The sequence below is a fragment of the Lithobates pipiens genome, unplaced genomic scaffold (assembly GCF_037356315.1).
Source record: "Lithobates pipiens isolate NorthernLeopardFrog02 unplaced genomic scaffold, aLitPip1_a1.2 Scaffold_19, whole genome shotgun sequence".
NCBI lineage: Eukaryota > Metazoa > Chordata > Amphibia > Anura > Ranidae > Lithobates > Lithobates pipiens.
In genome coordinates, this window is record NW_027507764.1 from 1,465,793 (window position 1) to 1,483,292 (window position 17,500).

The window sequence follows — 17,500 nt, forward strand, 5'->3', positions numbered from 1 at the left end:
CAATCACCGTCCAAATCTCCCCCCTCAACATCTCCAAAATACATCCAATCACCGTCCAAATCTCCCCCCTCAACCTCAGCAACATCCAAAACATCCAATCACCGTCCAAATCTCCCTCCTCAACCTCCACAACATCTCCAAATACATCCAATCACCGTCCAAATCTCCCCCTCAACATCTCCAAATACATCCAATCACCGTCCAAATCTCCCCCCTCAACCTCCGCCACATCTCCAAATACATCCAATCACCATCCAAATCTCCCTCCTCAACCTCCAACATCTCCAAATACATCCAATCACCGTCCAAATCTCCCCCCTCAACCTCCGCAACATCTCCAAATACTTCCAATCACCGTCCAAATCTCCCCCCTCAACCTCCGCAACATCTCCAAATACATCCAATCACCGTCCAAATCTCCCCCCTCAACCTCCACAACATCTCCAAATACATCCAATCACCGTCCAAATCTCCCCCCTCAACCTCCACAACATCTCCAAATACGTCCAATCACCGTCCCAAATCTCCCCCTCAACCTCCGCACATCTCCAAATACATCCAATCACCGTCCAAAATCTCCCCCCTCAACCTCCAACATCTCCAAATACATCCAATCACCGTCCAAATCTCCCCCTCAACATCTCCAAATACATCCAATCACCATCCAAATCTCCCCCTCAACCTCCAACATCTCCAAATACATCCAATCACCATCCAAATCTCCCCCCTCAACCTCCACAACATCTCCAAATACATCCAATCACCGTCCAAATCTCCCCCCTCAACCTCCACAACATCTCCAAATACGTCCAATCACCGTCCAAATCTCCCCCCTCAACCTCCGCAACATCTCCAAATACATCCAATCACCGTCCAAATCTCCACCCTCAACCTCCGCAAACATCTCCAAATACATCCAATCACCGTCCAAATCTCCCCCCTCAACCTCCACAACATCTCCAAATACGTCCAATCACCGTCCAAATCTCCCCCCTCAACATCTCCAAATACATCCAATCACCATCCAAATCTCCCCCCTCAACCTCCACAACATCTCCAAATACATCCAATCACCGTCCAAATCTCCCCCCCTCAACCTCCGCAACATCTCCAAATACGTCCAATCACCGTCCAAATCTCCCCCCTCAACCTCCCCAACATCTCCAAATACGTCCAATCACCGTCCAAATCTCCCCCCTCAACATCTCCAAATACATCCAATCACCATCCAAATCTCCCCCCTCAACCTCCACAACATCTCCAAATACATCCAATCACCGTCCAAATCTCCCCCTCAACCTCCGCAACATCTCCAAATACGTCCAATCACCGTCCAAATCTCCCCCCTCAACCTCCCCAACATCTCCAAATACGTCCAATCACCGTCCAAATCTCCCCCCTCAACATCTCCAAATACATCCAATCACCATCCAAATCTCCTCCCTCAACCTCCACAACATCTCCAATAATACATCCAATCACCGTCCAAATCTCCCCCCCTCAACCTCCGCAACATCTCCAAATACATCCAATCACCGTCCAAATCTCCCCCCTCAACATCTCCAAATACATCCAATCACCATCCAAATCTCCCCCCTCAACCTCCGCAACATCTCCAAATACATCCAATCACCGTCCAAATCTCCCCCCTCAACCTCCAACATCTCCAAATACGTCCAATCACCGTCCAAATCTCCCCCTCAACCTCCAACATCTCCAAATACGTCCAATCACCGTCCAAATCTCCTCCCTCAACCTCCGCAACATCTCCAAATACATCCAATCACCGTCCAAATCTCCCCCCTCAACCTCCGCAACATCTCCAAATACATCCAATCACCGTCCAAATCTCCCCCCTCAACCTCCGCAACATCTCCAAAACATCAATCACCGTCCAAATCTCCCCCTCACCTCCACAACATCTCCAAATACATCAATCACCATCCAAATCCCCCCCCCTGCCCACTATCCTTCTCCACCCTCAACCTCCGCAACATCTCCAAATACATCCAATCACCATCCAATCTTCTCCCCTCAACCTCCAACATCTCCAAATACATCCAATCACCATCCAAATCTTCCCCCCTCACCCTCCAACATCTCCAAATACATCCAATCACCGTCCAAATCTCCTCCCCTCAACCTCCACAACATCTCCAAATACATCCAATCACCGTCCAAATCTCCCACCTCAACCTCCACACATCTCCAAATACATCCAATCACCGTCCAAATCTCCCCCTCAACCTCCAACATCTCCAAATCATCCAATCACCGTCCAAATCTCCCCCCTCAACCTCCCAACATCTCCAAATACTCCAATCACCATCCAAATCTCCCCCTCACTCCAACATCCATCCATCACCCGTCCAAATCCTCCCCCTCAACTCCAACATCTCCAAATACATCCAATCACCGTCCAAATCTCCCCCTCAACCTCCGCAACATCCTCCAAATACATCCAATCACCGTCCAAATCTCCCCCTCAACCTCCACAACATCTCCAAATACATCCAATCACCGTCCAAATCTCCCCCCTCAACCTCCAACATCTCCAAATACATCCAATCACCGTCCAAATCTCCCCCCTCAACCTCCGCAACATCTCCAAATACATCCAATCACCGTCCAAATCTCCCCCCTCAACCTCCACAACATCTCCAAATACATCCAATCACCGTCCAAATCTCCTCCCTCAACCTCCAACATCTCCAAATACATCCAATCACCGTCCAAATCTCCCCCTCAACCTCCACAACATCTCCAAATACATCCAATCACCATCCAAATCTCCCCCCTCAACCTCCGCAACATCTCCAAATACATCCACTCACCGTCCAAATCTCCCCCCTCAACCTCCGCAACATCTCCAAATACATCCAATCACCGTCCAAATCTCCCCCCTCAACCTCCAACATCTCCAAATACATCCAATCACCGTCCAAATCTCCCCCTCAACATCACCAAATACATCCAATCACCGTCCAAATCTCCCCCCTCAACCTCCAACATCTCCAAATACATCCAATCACCGTCCAAATCTCCCCCCTCAACATCTCCAAATACATCCAATCACCGTCCAAATCTCCTCCCTCTACCTCCAACATCTCCAAATACATCCAATCACCGTCCAAATCTCCCCCTCAACCTCCACAACATCTCCAAATACATCCAATCACCATCCAAATCTCCCCCTCAACCTCCGCAACATCTCCAAATACATCCAATCACCGTCCAAATCTCCCCCCTCAACCTCCAACATCTCCAAATACATCCAATCACCGTCCAAATCTCCCCCCTCAACCTCCAACATCTCCAAATACATCCAATCACCGTCCAAATCTCCCCCCTCAACATCACCAAATACATCCAATCACCATCCAAATCTCCCCCCTCAACATCTCCAAATACATCCAATCACCATCCAAATCTCCCCCCTCAACATCTCCAAATACGTCCCTTCCTAACCAATGACACCACAAAGGTCTTAATTCACTCATTGGTCATCTGCAACGCCATTCTCATTGGATTGCCTTTACATAGGCTCCTCCCCCCCTTCAATCTATCATGAATGCTGCTGCACGACTCGTCCACCTTACCAACCACTCAGTGTCCTCCACCCTCTCTACCAATCCTTCCACTGACCTCCAGTCAGTGTCCTCCACCCCTCTCTACCAATCCCTCCACTGACCTCCATTCAGGGTCTCCACCCCTCTCTACCAATCCCTCCACTGACCTCCATTCAGTGTCCTCCACCCCTCTCTACCAATCCCTCCACTGACCTCCATTCAGTGTCCTCCACCCTCTCTACCAATCCCTCCACTGACCACCATTCAGTGTCCTCCACCCCTCTCTACCAATCCCTCCACTGACCTCCATTCAGTGTCCTCCACCCCTCTCTACCAATCCTCCACTGACCACCATTCAGTGTCCTCCACCCCTCTCTACCAATCCCTCCACTGACCTCCATTCAGTGTCCTCCACCCCTCTCTACCATCCTTCCACTGACCTCATTCAGTGTCCTCCGCCCCTCCCACCAATCCCTCCACTGACCTCCATTCAGTGTCCTCCGCCCCTCTCTACCAATCCCACCACTGACCTCCATTCAGTGTCCTCCACCCCTCTCTACCAATCCCTCCACTGACCTCCATTCAGTGTCCTCCACCCCTCTCTACCAATCCCTCCACTGGTCTCCATTCAGTGTCCTCCACCCCTCTCTACCAATCCCTCCACTGACCTCCATTCAGTGTCCTCCACCCCTCTCTACCAATCCCACCACTGACCTCCATTCAGTGTCCTCCACCCTCTCTACCAATCCCTCCACTGACCTCCATTCAGTGTCCTCCACCCCTCTCTACCAATCCTCCACTGACCTCCATTCAGTGTTCCTCCACCCCTCTCTACCAATCCCTCCACTGACCTCCATTCTGTGTCCTCCACCCTCTCTACCAATCCCCCCACTGACCTCCATTCAGTGTCCTCCACCCCTCTCTACCAATCCCTCCATGGGCTTTCCCGCTCATCCAATGAATTAAATTAAAAATACTAACAACTACCTACAAAGCCACCCACAACTCGGCCCCCAACTACATCACTGACCTGGTCTCAAAATACCAACCTAATCTTTCTCTTCGTTCCTCCCAAGACCTCCTGGTCGCTGCCTCTCTCATCACCTCCCTCCAGGACTTCTCCAGAGCCTCTCCCATCCTATGGAACACCTTTCCCAAATCTGCCTGATTATATCCTACTCTATTCGCTTTTAGACAATCCCTGAAAACGTTTCTCTTCAGAGAACCCTCCCCCACCTAACAACTGTACTTAAATTTTCTCCATCTGATCATCCCCCACAGCTATTACATTTTTGTTCCCCTTGACCCTCCCTTCTAGATTGTAAGCTCTCAGGATCAGGGCCCTCTGAACCCTCCTGTATTGATTTGTATTGTAACTGTAATGTCTGCCCCATGTTGGAAAGCGCTGCGCAAACTGTTGGCGCCATATAAATCCTGTATAATAACAATGTTACTTTGTATCTCTCTCTATCTCCCGTCTGATCAATGTTTATAAACAATGTTACTTTGTATCTCTCTGTAGATGTCACAAGTTGCAGGAGTCTCTCCTGAGTTCAAGCAGTGGATACAACAACTACAGAGGAATTCTGAATTGGTGTGTGGTGATGTTGGTGAGTTTACAGAAGATTTCTAGAGCTATTTATCCAGCCCCCCCCCCCCACTGTCCACCCCCCACATTTTCCTACATCTAGGTGAGGTATCTATTTTGTGCCTCTCATGGGGGCATCATACGTACACTGTGATTTCTGTAGGTTTGGGGTTTTTAAAAGCTGGATGGAGGAGAGGGGTCAGATGGAGGCAAGGGGCTGAGGTGGAGGAGGGGGGAGTCAGGTGGAGGGGAAGGGTTGAGATGGAAGAGGGGGGGGGGATCAGGTGGAGGAGAGGGGGGGGTCAGATGGAGGGGGGATCAGGTGGAGGGGTTGAGATGGAAGAGGGGTGGGGTCTGGTGGAGGGGAGGGGTTGGGGTGGAGGAGGGGGGTTGAGGAGGTGGGGGGGGGTCAAGTGGAGGTGAGGGGTTGAGATGGAGGAGGGGGGCTGATGGAGGCGAGGGGTTTGGGTGGAGGAGGGGGGTTTAGATGGAAGCGAGGGGTTGAGATGGGGGAGGGGTTGAGATGGAGGACGGGAGGGCAGATGGAGGGGTTGAGATGGAAGAGGGAGGGTCAGGTGGAGAGGAGGGGTTGAGATGGAGGAGGGCTGATGGAGGTGAGGGGTTGAGGTGGAGGAGGGGGGTTTAGATGGAAGCGAGGGGTTGAGATGGAGGAGGGGGGTGATGGAGGACGGGGGGGCAGATGGAGGGGTTGAGATGGAAGAGGGAGGGTCAGGTGGAGAGGAGGGGTTGAGATGGAGGAGGGCTGATGGAGGCGAGGGGTTGAGGTGGAGGAGGGGGGTTTAGATGGAAGCGAGGGGTTGAGATGGAGGAGGGGGGTGATGGAGGAGGGGGGTTTAGATGGGGAGGGGGGTTGAGATGGAGGAGGGGGGGTGATGGAGGCGGAGTCAGGGGGGTGGTTGTACACTGGACAGGTGATCTGGTGGCTGTGTAGTGCGGGTATCGGGCATTGTGTCTAACAATTTGTGCCCTCCGTTGTAAAGTACCCACGCATGCGCAGAACGGAAGGGCACTCCAGCTGGAGTGACGTCACCATAGCGCATGCGCACGTTGTAGGAGGATGAGAGAGGGACACCGTATTTGTCATGTGGCGCCTTGCTGTTGCTCCGCAGGTTTACAATGTGACATCTACGGGGCCCCTCTGCTCTTTGCATAGCTTTCAGTTGTGCCCGTGAATTGGTATCGCCCGTCGAAACAAAAAATAAAAACCTCCTACGACATGCGCATGCGCTATGGTGACGTCACTCCAGCTGATCTGCAACTGAGCTGGAGAGCCCTTCCGTTTTGCGCATGCGCCGGGCACTTTTTGACAGAGGACACAAATCGACAGAACGCCGGCTCTGTGGTGTTGGTAATTTGGGAGGGTGTTGTGGGGGAGGGGTTCTCTTCCACCTTCTCTGGTTACCAGTATAGGAGGACTGTGAATGTTCGGGGCTGTTAAACATTACCGAGTCCTCGCCCTGACCTCTGATAATTCCACTGATATCACTTTACAACCGAAGATAAGACTCTTCCCGCCGTCCTCTAATGTGGTGAATCCGAGTTGTGTGGAGACATCTCCAGACCTCACAAGGTTTGGCCTCGGAGACCCTTTTCTGGAGAGCAGCAAAGCTGGAAACCCAGGAAGAATGTTGAGGGGCACAAAGGAGCACACTTGGGTTATACTGCCACCCACAGGAAGGTTGGAGATTAGTGTCTTGGAGGATGCACACCTCTCCTTCAGCTCTCCTGAGTAAAGCCGCCCCCAGTGTTCTCTGTAGTGGATTTGGGGTCTACCTTCCCTATTTGGGAGCTGGAGGTCTCTTATTGATGGGTTCCGGCTGATCCGCTCTCCACTTACTGAAGGTTTAATGTTCCTTTCCGTGTGGAGTCACCTACCTCTGGTGATGATCTTCTCCATCCTGGTCTGGAACATCAGGTTTATCCTCCATGTTCTCCCCTGGGTTGGTTGGCAGGTTCCTCTGTCTAGTCGGGGGGTCTGTTCTCATCCAATCAAGTCTGGGCATTGGTCCTCCAGGTGGTCCCCAGTCCTCCTAGTGAGGCCTGTTAGTGTTTTTGTGCCCACTAGAGATGCCCTGATATATCGGCTGCCGCAAACCGTATAAAAACAAAGGTGCCGATAATGGAACGCCGCGTCCCATTGAGGTCAATGCAACACCCACCATGTTACAGCAGAGTGACTACTGAGAGCTAAGGGGGGGAGGTGTTCAGGACTGACCACACTGGGTGGGCAAAGAGAGCTGAAACAGTCTGCTGGCAGCTCGCTACACCAGGGATTTCTCTGGGGGGGGGGGGTTTTAGTTGCCGCGGGGAGAGGCGGGGTTTTAGTTGCCGCGGGGAGAGGCGGGGTTTTAGTTGCCACGGGGAGAGGCGGGGTTTTAGTTGCCGCGGGGAGAGGCGGGGTTTTAGTTGCTGCTGCACCAATCCCCCTCCCCGTCCAGGATCCCATTCCCCCTGCTTGTTCTGTTGAATTGATGGGCCTGGCCGGTACAGAAGGGTTGTCTTTACCCCCCTTATTGGTGGCACTGCCTATAAGGACCGGGTCTGATAAGGAATGTGATAGAAGTCGGAGTGGAAGCGATCGAATGGACATCGATTGTTTCCATCACTACAGACCGGAATCTAATCCTCCGGCTTCTCTCCCGGATTCCGCTCATGTCTGGACATGTCCCGATGGCCGCTGTGCAATCGCTGCGGAAACTTTCTGCAAACAAGAATTTTATGTAGAGAACATCCTGGGTATAAATCCCACGTCTCTGTATGTGCGCCGGGCCTGGAATGTCGTATTGGGGGGGGGGGGGGTCTGAGTTTCCATAATTCAGAGGGGTGGTCAGATCTCTAATGTGAAGTATTCCCGTACTATCCCTATTCATAGCTGCAGAAATTGGTAGGTGTAAGAAAATTAGAGGGGGAGGGGGAAGAGTGCTGCAAACTGTAGAGGTGATAGGAGAGTCTTCTGGATTATGGAGGTGATAGTGAGAGTGCTGGCCGGGAAGAGCTGCGGACTGCGCAAGATATGGGGGAAGTGCTGCAGATGCGGCCGGGAAGTGTATTGTATTGTACCCGGTGTCAGATGGGGGTGGGGGTTGTATTGTACATGGTGTCGGGTGGGGGTTGTATTGTACATGGTGTCGGGTGGGGGTTGTATTGCACACAGTGTCGCGTGGGGGGGGGTGGGGGTTGTATTGCACACAGTGTCGGGTGGGGGGGGTGGGGGTTGTATTGCACACGGTGTCAGGTGGGGTTGTATTGTACATGGTGTCTGGTGGGGGGGGGTGTGGGTTGTATTGCACGCGGTATCAGGTGGGGTTGTATTGCACGCGGTGTCGGGTGGGGAGGTGGGGGTTGTATTGCACGCGGTGTCGGGTGGGGGGGGGGGGTGGGAGTTGTATTGTACACTGTGTCGGGTGGGGGAGGGGGTTGTATTGGCGGGGTGGGGGTTGTATTGTACATGGTGTCTGGTGGGGTACGGGGTGTATTGGCGGGGTGACCTCACGCCTGTCTCTGGATCACACGGGGTGGGGGAGGTTGTATTGCACACGGTGTCAGGCGGGGGGTTGTATTGCACATGGTGTCAGGCGGTGGGGGGGTGGGGGTTGTATTGCACATGGTGGGGGGTGGGGGTTGTATTGCACGGGGTGGGGGAGGGTGTGTATTGGCGGGGTGAAATCACACAGCCGTCTCTGGATCACACGGTGTCAGGCGAGGGGTGGGGGGGTTGTATTGTACACGGTGTCAGGCGGGGGGGGGGGTTGTATTGTACACGGTGTCAGGCGGGGGGGGGGGGTGGGGGTTGTATTGTACACGGTGTCAGGCGGGGGGGGGTGGGGGTTGTATTGTACACGGTGTCAGGCGGGGGGTGGGGGTAGTATTGTACACGGTGTCAGGCGGGGGGGGGGTGGGGGTTGTATTGTACACGGTGTCAGGTGGGGGGGGGGTGGGGGTTGTATTGTACACGGTGTCAGGCGAGGGGTGGGGGGGTTGTATTGTACACGGTGTCAGGCGGGGGGGGGGGGGGTTGTATTGTACACGGTGTCAGGCGGGGGGGGGTGGGGGTTGTATTGTACACGGTGTCAGGCGGGGGGTGGGGGTAGTATTGTACACGGTGTCAGGCGGGGGGGGGGTTGTATTGTACACGGTGTCAGGCGGGGGGGGGTGGGGGTTGTATTGTACACGGTGTCAGGCGAGGGGTGGGGGGGTTGTATTGTACACGGTGTCAGGCGGGGGGGGGGGGGGGTTGTATTGTACACGGTGTCAGGCGGGGGGGGGTGGGGGTTGTATTATACACGGTGTCAGGCGGGGGGGGGGTGGGGGTTGTATTGTACACGGTGTCAGGCGGGGGGTGGGGGTAGTATTGTACACGGTGTCAGGCGGCGGGGGGGTGGGGGTTGTATTGTACACGGTGTCAGGCGGGGGGGGGGGTTGTATTGTACACGGTGTCAGGCGGGGGGGGGGGGGTGGGGGTTGTATTGTACACGGTGTCAGGCGGGGGGTGGGGGTAGTATTGTACACGGTGTCAGGCGGGGGGGGGGGTGGGGGTTGTATTGTACACGGTGTCAGGCGGGGGGGTGGGGGTTGTATTGTACACGGTGTCAGGCGAGGGGTGGGGGGGTTGTATTGTACACGGTGTCAGGCGGGGGGGGGGGGGTTGTATTGTACACGGTGTCAGGCAGGGGGGGTGGGGGTTGTATTGTACACGGTGTCAGGCGGGGGGTGGGGGTAGTATTGTACACGGTGTCAGGCGGCGGGGGGGTGGGGGTTGTATTGTACACGGTGTCAGGCGAGGGGGGGGTTGTATTGTACACGGTGTCAGGCGGGGGGGTGGGGGTTGTATTGTACACGGTGTCAGGCGAGGGGGGGGGTTGTATTGTACACGGTGTCAGGCGGGGGGGTGGGGGTTGTATTGTACACGGTGTCAGGCGAGGTGAGTGGGGGTTGTATTGTACACGGTGTCAGGCGGGGGGGGGGGGGTTGTATTGTACACGGTGTCAGGCAGGGGGGGTGGGGGTTGTATTGTACACGGTGTCAGGCGGCGGGGGGGTGGGGGTTGTATTGTACACGGTGTCAGGCGGGGGGTGGGGGTAGTATTGTACACGGTGTCAGGCGGCGGGGGGGTGGGGGTTGTATTGTACACGGTGTCAGGCGAGGGGGTGGGGGTTGTATTGTACACGGGGTCAGGCGAGGGGGTGGGGGTTGTATTGTACACGGGGTCAGGCGAGGGGGGGGGGTTGTATTGTACACGGTGTCAGGCGGGGGGGTGGGGGTTGTATTGTACACGGGGTCAGGCGAGGGGGTGGGGGTTGTATTGTACACGGGGTCAGGCGAGGGGGTGGGGGTTGTATTGTACACGGTGTCAGGCGGGGGTGGGGGTAGTATTGTACACGGTGTCAGGCGGGGGACGGGGGGTTGTATTGTACACGGTGTCAGGCGGGGGGGTGGGGGTTGTATTGTACACGGTGTCAGGCGGGGGGTGGGGGTAGTATTGTACACGGTGTCAGGCGAGGGGGGGGTTGTATTGTACACGGTGTCAGGCGGGGGGTGGGGGTTGTATTGTACACGGTGTCAGGCGGGGGGTGGGGGTAGTATTGTACACGGTGTCAGGCGAGGGGGGGGTTGTATTGTACACGGTGTCAGGCGGGGGGTGGGGGTTGTATTGTACACGGTGTCAGGCGAGGGGGGGGGGGTTGTATTGTACACTGTGTCAGGCGGGGGGGGTGGGGGTTGTATTGTACACTGTGTCAGGCGGGGGGGTGGGGGTTGTATTGTACACGGTGTCAGGCGAGGTGAGTGGGGGTTGTATTGTACACGGTGTCAGGCGAGGGGTGGGGGGTGGGGGTTGTATTGTACACGGTGTCAGGCGGGGGGGGGGTTGTATTGTACACGGTGTCAGGCGGGGGGGGGGTTGTATTGTACACGGTGTCAGGCGGGGGGGGGGTTGTATTGTACACGGTGTCAGGCGGGGGGGGGGGGGGGTGGGGGTTGTATTGTACACGGTGTCAGGCGGGGGGGGGGGGGTTGTATTGTACACGGTGTCAGGCGGGGTGAGTGGGGGTTGTATTGTACACGGTGTCAGGCGGGGGCTGGGGGTAGTATTGTACACGGTGTCAGGCGGGGTGAGTGGGGGTTGTATTGTACACGGTGTCAGGCGGGGGTGGGGGTTGTATTGTACACGGTGTCAGGCGGGGTGAGTGGGGGTTGTATTGTACACGGTGGGGGAGGGGGTGTATTGGCGGGGTGATATCACACAGCCGTCTCTGGATCACACGGTGTACACGCAGCGATTGTGTAACTCGCAGAGACTTGTGAAACCGGCTCAGCAGGAAATGTGGCAAGTCAGTGAGGACAGAGAGGAGGAAGCCGAGTCTGACGGTGTATCTGGGTGCAGCGCCACCCGGTGGATCAGATCTGAAGTCACAAATGGACCTCAGAGCAATAATGGAAATGATATCACCGTTCTCTGGCCAGGCGCCCCACACCGTGCCAGCTTCTCATGATTCCCTATGGATGGTGCCATCCTCCATCCACAGAAAGGGTGACCCCCTCCCCTGCCCTACAGCTGCTGAGGAACTACAACTCCCAGCATGCCCTGCTGTGATGCAGGATCTGTTTTGGGTATACCAGTTTGTAGTCTCTCTCCGGTCTGTGCAATGTTTATAAACATTGTTACTTTGTATCCCTCTGTGGCCTCGTTCACACCGGGTGTATGTATGTGTGCCCCGTATGAGGGCTCTTCTTACCTGTACAGGTGTTCTGTACCCCCCCCCCCCTGCCCCCCATTGCTGTCAGTTGGTGTAGTACGGAAAGGGTAAATATAGGAATGAAGAAAGGGTTAAATGTAACACATAATTGAAGCCGTTATTACAGTCGGGATGCAGCCGCTGCTCCTAATATAAGGTGGGTGGTGAACTGTGCCGGCACAGGGATCTATGGAGTTCCATGTGGGCGAAGGACGGCCCTCACGCGGATTGGTCCGGCCTCCGGGGGGGGGGGGGGCGGTCAGGGGATTACATGCAAGCGACTGTGTATAGCTCTGCGGTTCCCTCCCATTGCTTTCTGCAGATGATCCCTGAGGTTCTTGAGGGCCCCCCGCTGGGGTTCTCGCGTGTCATTGGTGGAGAATCCGGTCTAAAGCCTGGCATGGCGGGATCACCACCAGCGACCTCCGGGGGTGACGTGTCAGACTCGCCTGCTGTACTCCTTTATCTCCACCAACAGCAGCCAATCAGCATCTCCCCTTCACGGTCTAACCTGCCCCTGAAATAGTGAGGGAAGGCTCTGATAGGCTCCTGGAGGAAATACAGTGGGGCAAAAAAGTATTTAGTCGGCCACCAATTGTGGAAGTTCTGCCTCTTATAGATGAGAGGCGCCTGGAATTGTCATCATAGAATCACCCCAAATACGAGAGACGAAATGTGGGAACCCATCCAATCACATCGTCTGATTTCTGAAAGAATTTATCTGCAAATTCTGGTGGAAAATAAGTATTTGGTCTCCTCCAAACAAGCGAGATTTCCGTCTCTTACAGACCCGTATCTTCTATAGAGGCTCCTCTCTCCTCCACTCATTTCCTGTATAAGAGGCTCCTCTCCTCCACTCATTTCCTGTATAAGAGGCTCCTCTCCTCCACTCATTACCTGTATAAGAGGCTCCTCTCCTCCACTCATTTCCTGTATAAGAGGCTCCTCTCCTCCACTCATTACCTGTATAAGAGGCTCCTCTCTCCTCCCACTCATTTCCTGTATAAGAGGCTCCTCTCTCCTCCACTCATTACCTGTATAAGAGGCTCCTCTCTCCTCCACTCATTACCTGTATAAGAGGCTCCTCTCTCCTCCACTCATTATCTGTATAAGAGGCTCCTCTCTCCTCCACTCATTACCTGTATAAGAGGCTCCTCTCTCCTCCACTCATTACCTGTATAAGAGGCTCCTCTCTCCTCCACTCATTACCTGTATAAGAGGCTCCTCTCTCCTCCACTCATTACCTGTATAAGAGGCTCCTCTCTCCTCCACTCATTACCTGTATAAGAGGCTCCTCTCCTCCACTCATTTCCTGTATAAGAGGCTCCTCTCTCCTCCACTCATTACCTGTATAAGAGGCTCCTCTCTCCTCCACTCATTACCTGTATAAGAGGCTCCTCTCTCCTCCACTCATTACCTGTATAAGAGGCTCCTCTCCTCCACTCATTTCCTGTATAAGAGGCTCCTCTCTCCTCCACTCATTACCTGTATAAGAGGCTCCTCTCTCCTCCACTCATTACCTGTATAAGAGGCTCCTCTCTCCTCCACTCATTACCTGTATAAGAGGCTCCTCTCTCCTCCACTCATTACCTGTATAAGAGGCTCCTCTCCTCCACTCATTTCCTGTATAAGAGGCTCCTCTCCTCCACTCATTACCTGTATAAGAGGCTCCTCTCTCCTCCACTCATTACCTGTATAAGAGGCTCCTCTCTCCTCCACTCATTACCTGTATAAGAGGCTCCTCTCCTCCACTCATTACCTGTATAAGAGGCTCCTCTCTCCTCCACTCATTACCTGTATAAGAGGCTCCTCTCTCCTCCACTCATTACCTGTATAAGAGGCTCCTCTCCTCCACTCATTACCTGTATAAGAGGCTCCTCTCCTCCACTCATTTCCTGTATAAGAGGCTCCTCTCTCCTCCACTCATTACCTGTATAAAAATAATAATAAAAGTCACCCGTCCACAACCTCCAACACTCTGAACTCCACTATGGTGAAGACCAAAGAGCTGTGGAAGGACACCAGAAACAAGATGGTAGAGCTGTCCCAGGCTGGGAAGAATCTCCAATAGGGAAGCAGCTCGGTGTGAAGAAACCAACTGCAGGAGGAATAATTAGAGAATGGAAGACATAGAAGACCACTGATAATCTCCCTTGATCTGGGGCTCCACACAAGATCTCACCCCACGGGGTCAAAATGATCACAAGAACCCCAGAACCACACGGGGTGGGGGGACCTAGTGAATGACCTGCAGAGAGCTGGGACCAACGTAACAAAGGCCACCATCAGTAACACGCTACGCCACCAGGGACTCAGATCCTGCAGTGCCAGACGTGTCCCCCTGCTTAGGCCAGTACATGTCCGGGGCCCGTCTGAGGCTTGCTAGAGAGCATTTGGATGATCCAGAAGGGGATCGGGAGAAGGTCATACAGTCAGATGAAACCAAAGTAGAACTGTTTGGTAGAAACCCAACTCTTCGTGTTTGGAGGAGAGAGAATGCTGAGTTTCAACCAAAGAACACCATACCTACTGTGAAGCATGGAGGTGGTAACATCATGCTTTGGGGCTGTTTCTCTGCAAAGGGAACATGACGACTGATCCGTGTACATGAAGGAATGAATGGTGTTTCCTGAGGTTTTCAGTGCAAACCTCCTCCCATCAGCACGGGCATTGAAGACGAAACGTGGCTGGGTCTTTCAGCATGACGATGATCCCAAACACACCGCCCGGGGCAACGAAGGAGAGGCTTCATAAGAAGAATTTCAGGGTCCGGGAGTGGCTCTCTAGATCTCAACCCCATAGAAAACCTTTGTAGGGAGTTGAAAGTCCGTGTTGCCCAGCGACAGCCCCCAAAACATCACCGCTCTAGAGGAGATCTGCATGGAGGACATGGAGGCCACCAGACCACCAACAGTGAGTGACAACCTTGTGAAGACCTCCAACAAAGGAGATGTAACAAAGTATCGGGATGAACTTTTCATATTCACCAAATACTTATTTTCCACCATAATTTGCAAATAAATTCTTTCAGAAATCAGACGATGTGATTGGATGTGTTTCCACGTTTCGCCTCTCGTCGTTGAGGTGACCCCTATGATGACAATTCCGGGCGTCTCTCGTCTTTCTAAGTGGATGAACTTCCACAATTGGCAGCTGACTAAATACTTTTTTGCCCCGCTGTAAGAGACGTGTTACTCAGAATTAAAGCAGGTTGATTCTGCTGGAGGCAGAATGTGGTGGGGGATGGGCAGAGATGGTGGATTTTTCCGGATTGTTCTTCCTGATGATTTCTGTCTTCTCTTCCAGGTCCTGGGAAATGCTCGGCTCTTCCTGGAGAACATCATAAAGTAAGTGAACCCCGGAGTGTGACGGACTGACAGTGAGATGCTCAGGGGCCAATCACACGTCTCTGCTGAGACCCTGCAGTGTTCACGCACACCATTGGCTCCCATTGATTGGCACATGTTGCTGGTGTAGAGGTTTATGGGAAGATGATACTCATCGCACGTCATGTGTCTTCTCTCCCAGGTACGGCATACTGGTGGATCCCATCCAGGTGGTTTCCCTCTTTGTGAAGGACCCTTATAGCTGGCCCGCGCTGTGCCTGGTGCTGGGTGAGTCTGTACAATAAGAGGAATGATGTATCACAACAGCCAATCCCTGAATAGTGAATTATATTTGATTGGCTGTTAAGGGCACCACCCTGTATACATGCCATATATCACATTGCTAGGAGTGCTTGGGGTACCACATGGCACACATTGCCTTTTACACAAGGGTCATTGTAGGGTGTGTGGTCCTAGCGACCTTTACCTGGAGCCTAGGCATTATAGTGGGGTGTCTGGTTCTAGTGACCCTTGCCTGGAGATGAAGGGTCATGGCAGGGTGTCCTGGTCTACTAGCCCCCACCTGGAGCCAGTGGGGTCATTGTGGGATGTGTGGCTATAATGCCTTGAGAAAAGGGGTCCTGATGGGGTGTCCGGCTTTAGTAACCCTTTCCTGGAGCCAGCAGGCCATAGTGGTGCCAAGGAGTCATTATCTGGCTCTAGTAACTGCCTGGAGATAAAGGGTCCTAGTGGGGTGTCCTCCTCTAGTGGCCACCATCTGAGGTCAGTGAGGTCATAGTGGGGTGTGTGGCTATAGTAGCTGTTGCCTTGAGACAAGGGGTCCTAATGGGGTGTCCAGCTTTCGTGGCCCTGCCCAGAGCCAGCAGGGTCATTGCGAGGTGTCCAGCTCTAATGACCACTGCTTGGAGATAAGGGGTCATAGTGGGGTGCCCCGGTTCTAGTGGCACCTGCCTGGAGAAGGATCGTAGTGGGTTGTCCTGCTTTACTGGCACCTGCCTGGAGCCAGCGGGGTCATTGTGGGGTGTTAGGTGCTCATGGCTGTTGCTTGGAGACAAGAGGGTCCTAATTGGCTGTTTGGCTTTAGTAAACCTTTCCAGGACTCGGCAGGGTCATTTTGAGGTCCCCACCTCCTAGTTGCTGCTGCTTCTAGCAAAGGGGTCACAAAGGGGTGTTCTGTTTTAGTGGCCTCTGCTTGGAGACTAGGAGTCATGGTTGGGTGTCCATCACTATTGGACAGTGCCTGGAGCTGGTAGGGTCATGGTGGGTTTTGTTCGGTTTTAGTGGCCAATGCCTGGAACTGAGGGGCATACCGGGGGGTCCTGGCTCGAGTGTCCGCTGCTTGAAGACTTAGGGTCATAATGAGGTGTCCAGTTCTAGTGGCTGCTGCTTGAAGACTTAGGGTCATAATGGGGTGTTCTGTTCTAGGGGTTGCTGCTTGGAGACTTGGGGTCATAATGGGGTGTTCTGTTCTAGGGGTTGCTGCTTGGAGACTAGGGGTCATAATGGAGTGTTCTGTTCTGGGGGCTGCTGCTTGGAGACTTGGGGTCATAATGGGGTGTTCTGTTCTAGGGGTTGCTGCTTGGAGACTAGGGGTCATAATGGAGTGTTCTGTTCTGGGGGCTGCTGCTTGGAGACTTGGGGTCATAATGGGGTGTTCTGTTCTAGGGGTTGCTGCTTGGAGACTAGGGGTCATAATGGAGTGTTCTGTTCTGGGGGCTGCTGCTTGGAGACTTGGGGTCATAATGGGGTGTTCTGTTCTAGGGGTTGCTGCTTGGAGACTAGGGGTCATAATGGGGTGTTCTGTTCTGGGGGGTTGCTGCTTGGAGACTTAGGGTCATAATGGGGTGTTCTGTTCTGGGGGTTGCTGCTTGGAGACTAGGGGTCATAATGGAGTGTTCTGTTCTAGGGGTTGCTGCTTGAAGACTAGGGGTCATAATGGGGTGTTCTGTTCTGGGGGTTGCTGCTTGGAGACTAGGGGTCATAATGGGGTGTTCTGTTCTGGGGGTTGCTGCTTGGAGACTAGGGGTCATAATGGGGTGTTCTGTTCTGGGGGTTGCTGCTTGGAGACTAGGGGTCATAATGGGGTGTTCTGTTCTGGGGGTTGCTGCTTGGAGACTAGGGGTCATAATGGGGTGTTCTGTTCTGGGGGTTGCTGCTTGGAGACTAGGGGTCATAATGGGGTGTTCTGTTCTAGGGGTTGCTGCTTGGAGACTTGGGGTCATAATGGGGTGTTCTGTTCTA

At 53.7% G+C, this 17,500-nt stretch overlaps 1 protein-coding gene and 2 long non-coding RNA genes across 3 annotated transcripts in view; 1 reads left to right on the forward strand and 2 right to left on the reverse strand.

Annotated features, from left to right (window-relative positions):
• Positions 1-98: 98 nt before the first annotated feature.
• On the reverse strand, positions 99-2,197 carry LOC143995765 (uncharacterized). Its single transcript, XR_013277474.1, has 3 exons — positions 2,144-2,197; positions 683-1,862; positions 99-483 (listed from the first exon to the last, which is right to left on the reverse strand). It is a non-coding gene; the product is annotated as an uncharacterized LOC143995765 (long non-coding RNA).
• Positions 2,198-2,393: 196 nt separating this feature from the next.
• Positions 2,394-3,611, reverse strand: LOC143995764 (uncharacterized). The gene is made up of 3 exons (XR_013277473.1): positions 3,201-3,611; positions 2,751-2,909; positions 2,394-2,700 (listed from the first exon to the last, which is right to left on the reverse strand). It is a non-coding gene; the product is annotated as an uncharacterized LOC143995764 (long non-coding RNA).
• A 1,480-nt stretch (positions 3,612-5,091) lies between these two features.
• Positions 5,092-17,500, forward strand: part of DGAT1 (diacylglycerol O-acyltransferase 1) — a gene marked incomplete at its 5' end in the record, with an annotated part of 40,026 nt that continues 27,617 nt past the window's right edge. Inside the window, 3 exon segments of the mRNA XM_077490474.1 lie at positions 5,092-5,179; positions 15,219-15,259; positions 15,441-15,526. Coding sequence (XP_077346600.1) covers positions 5,092-5,179; positions 15,219-15,259; positions 15,441-15,526 — 215 coding nt within the window.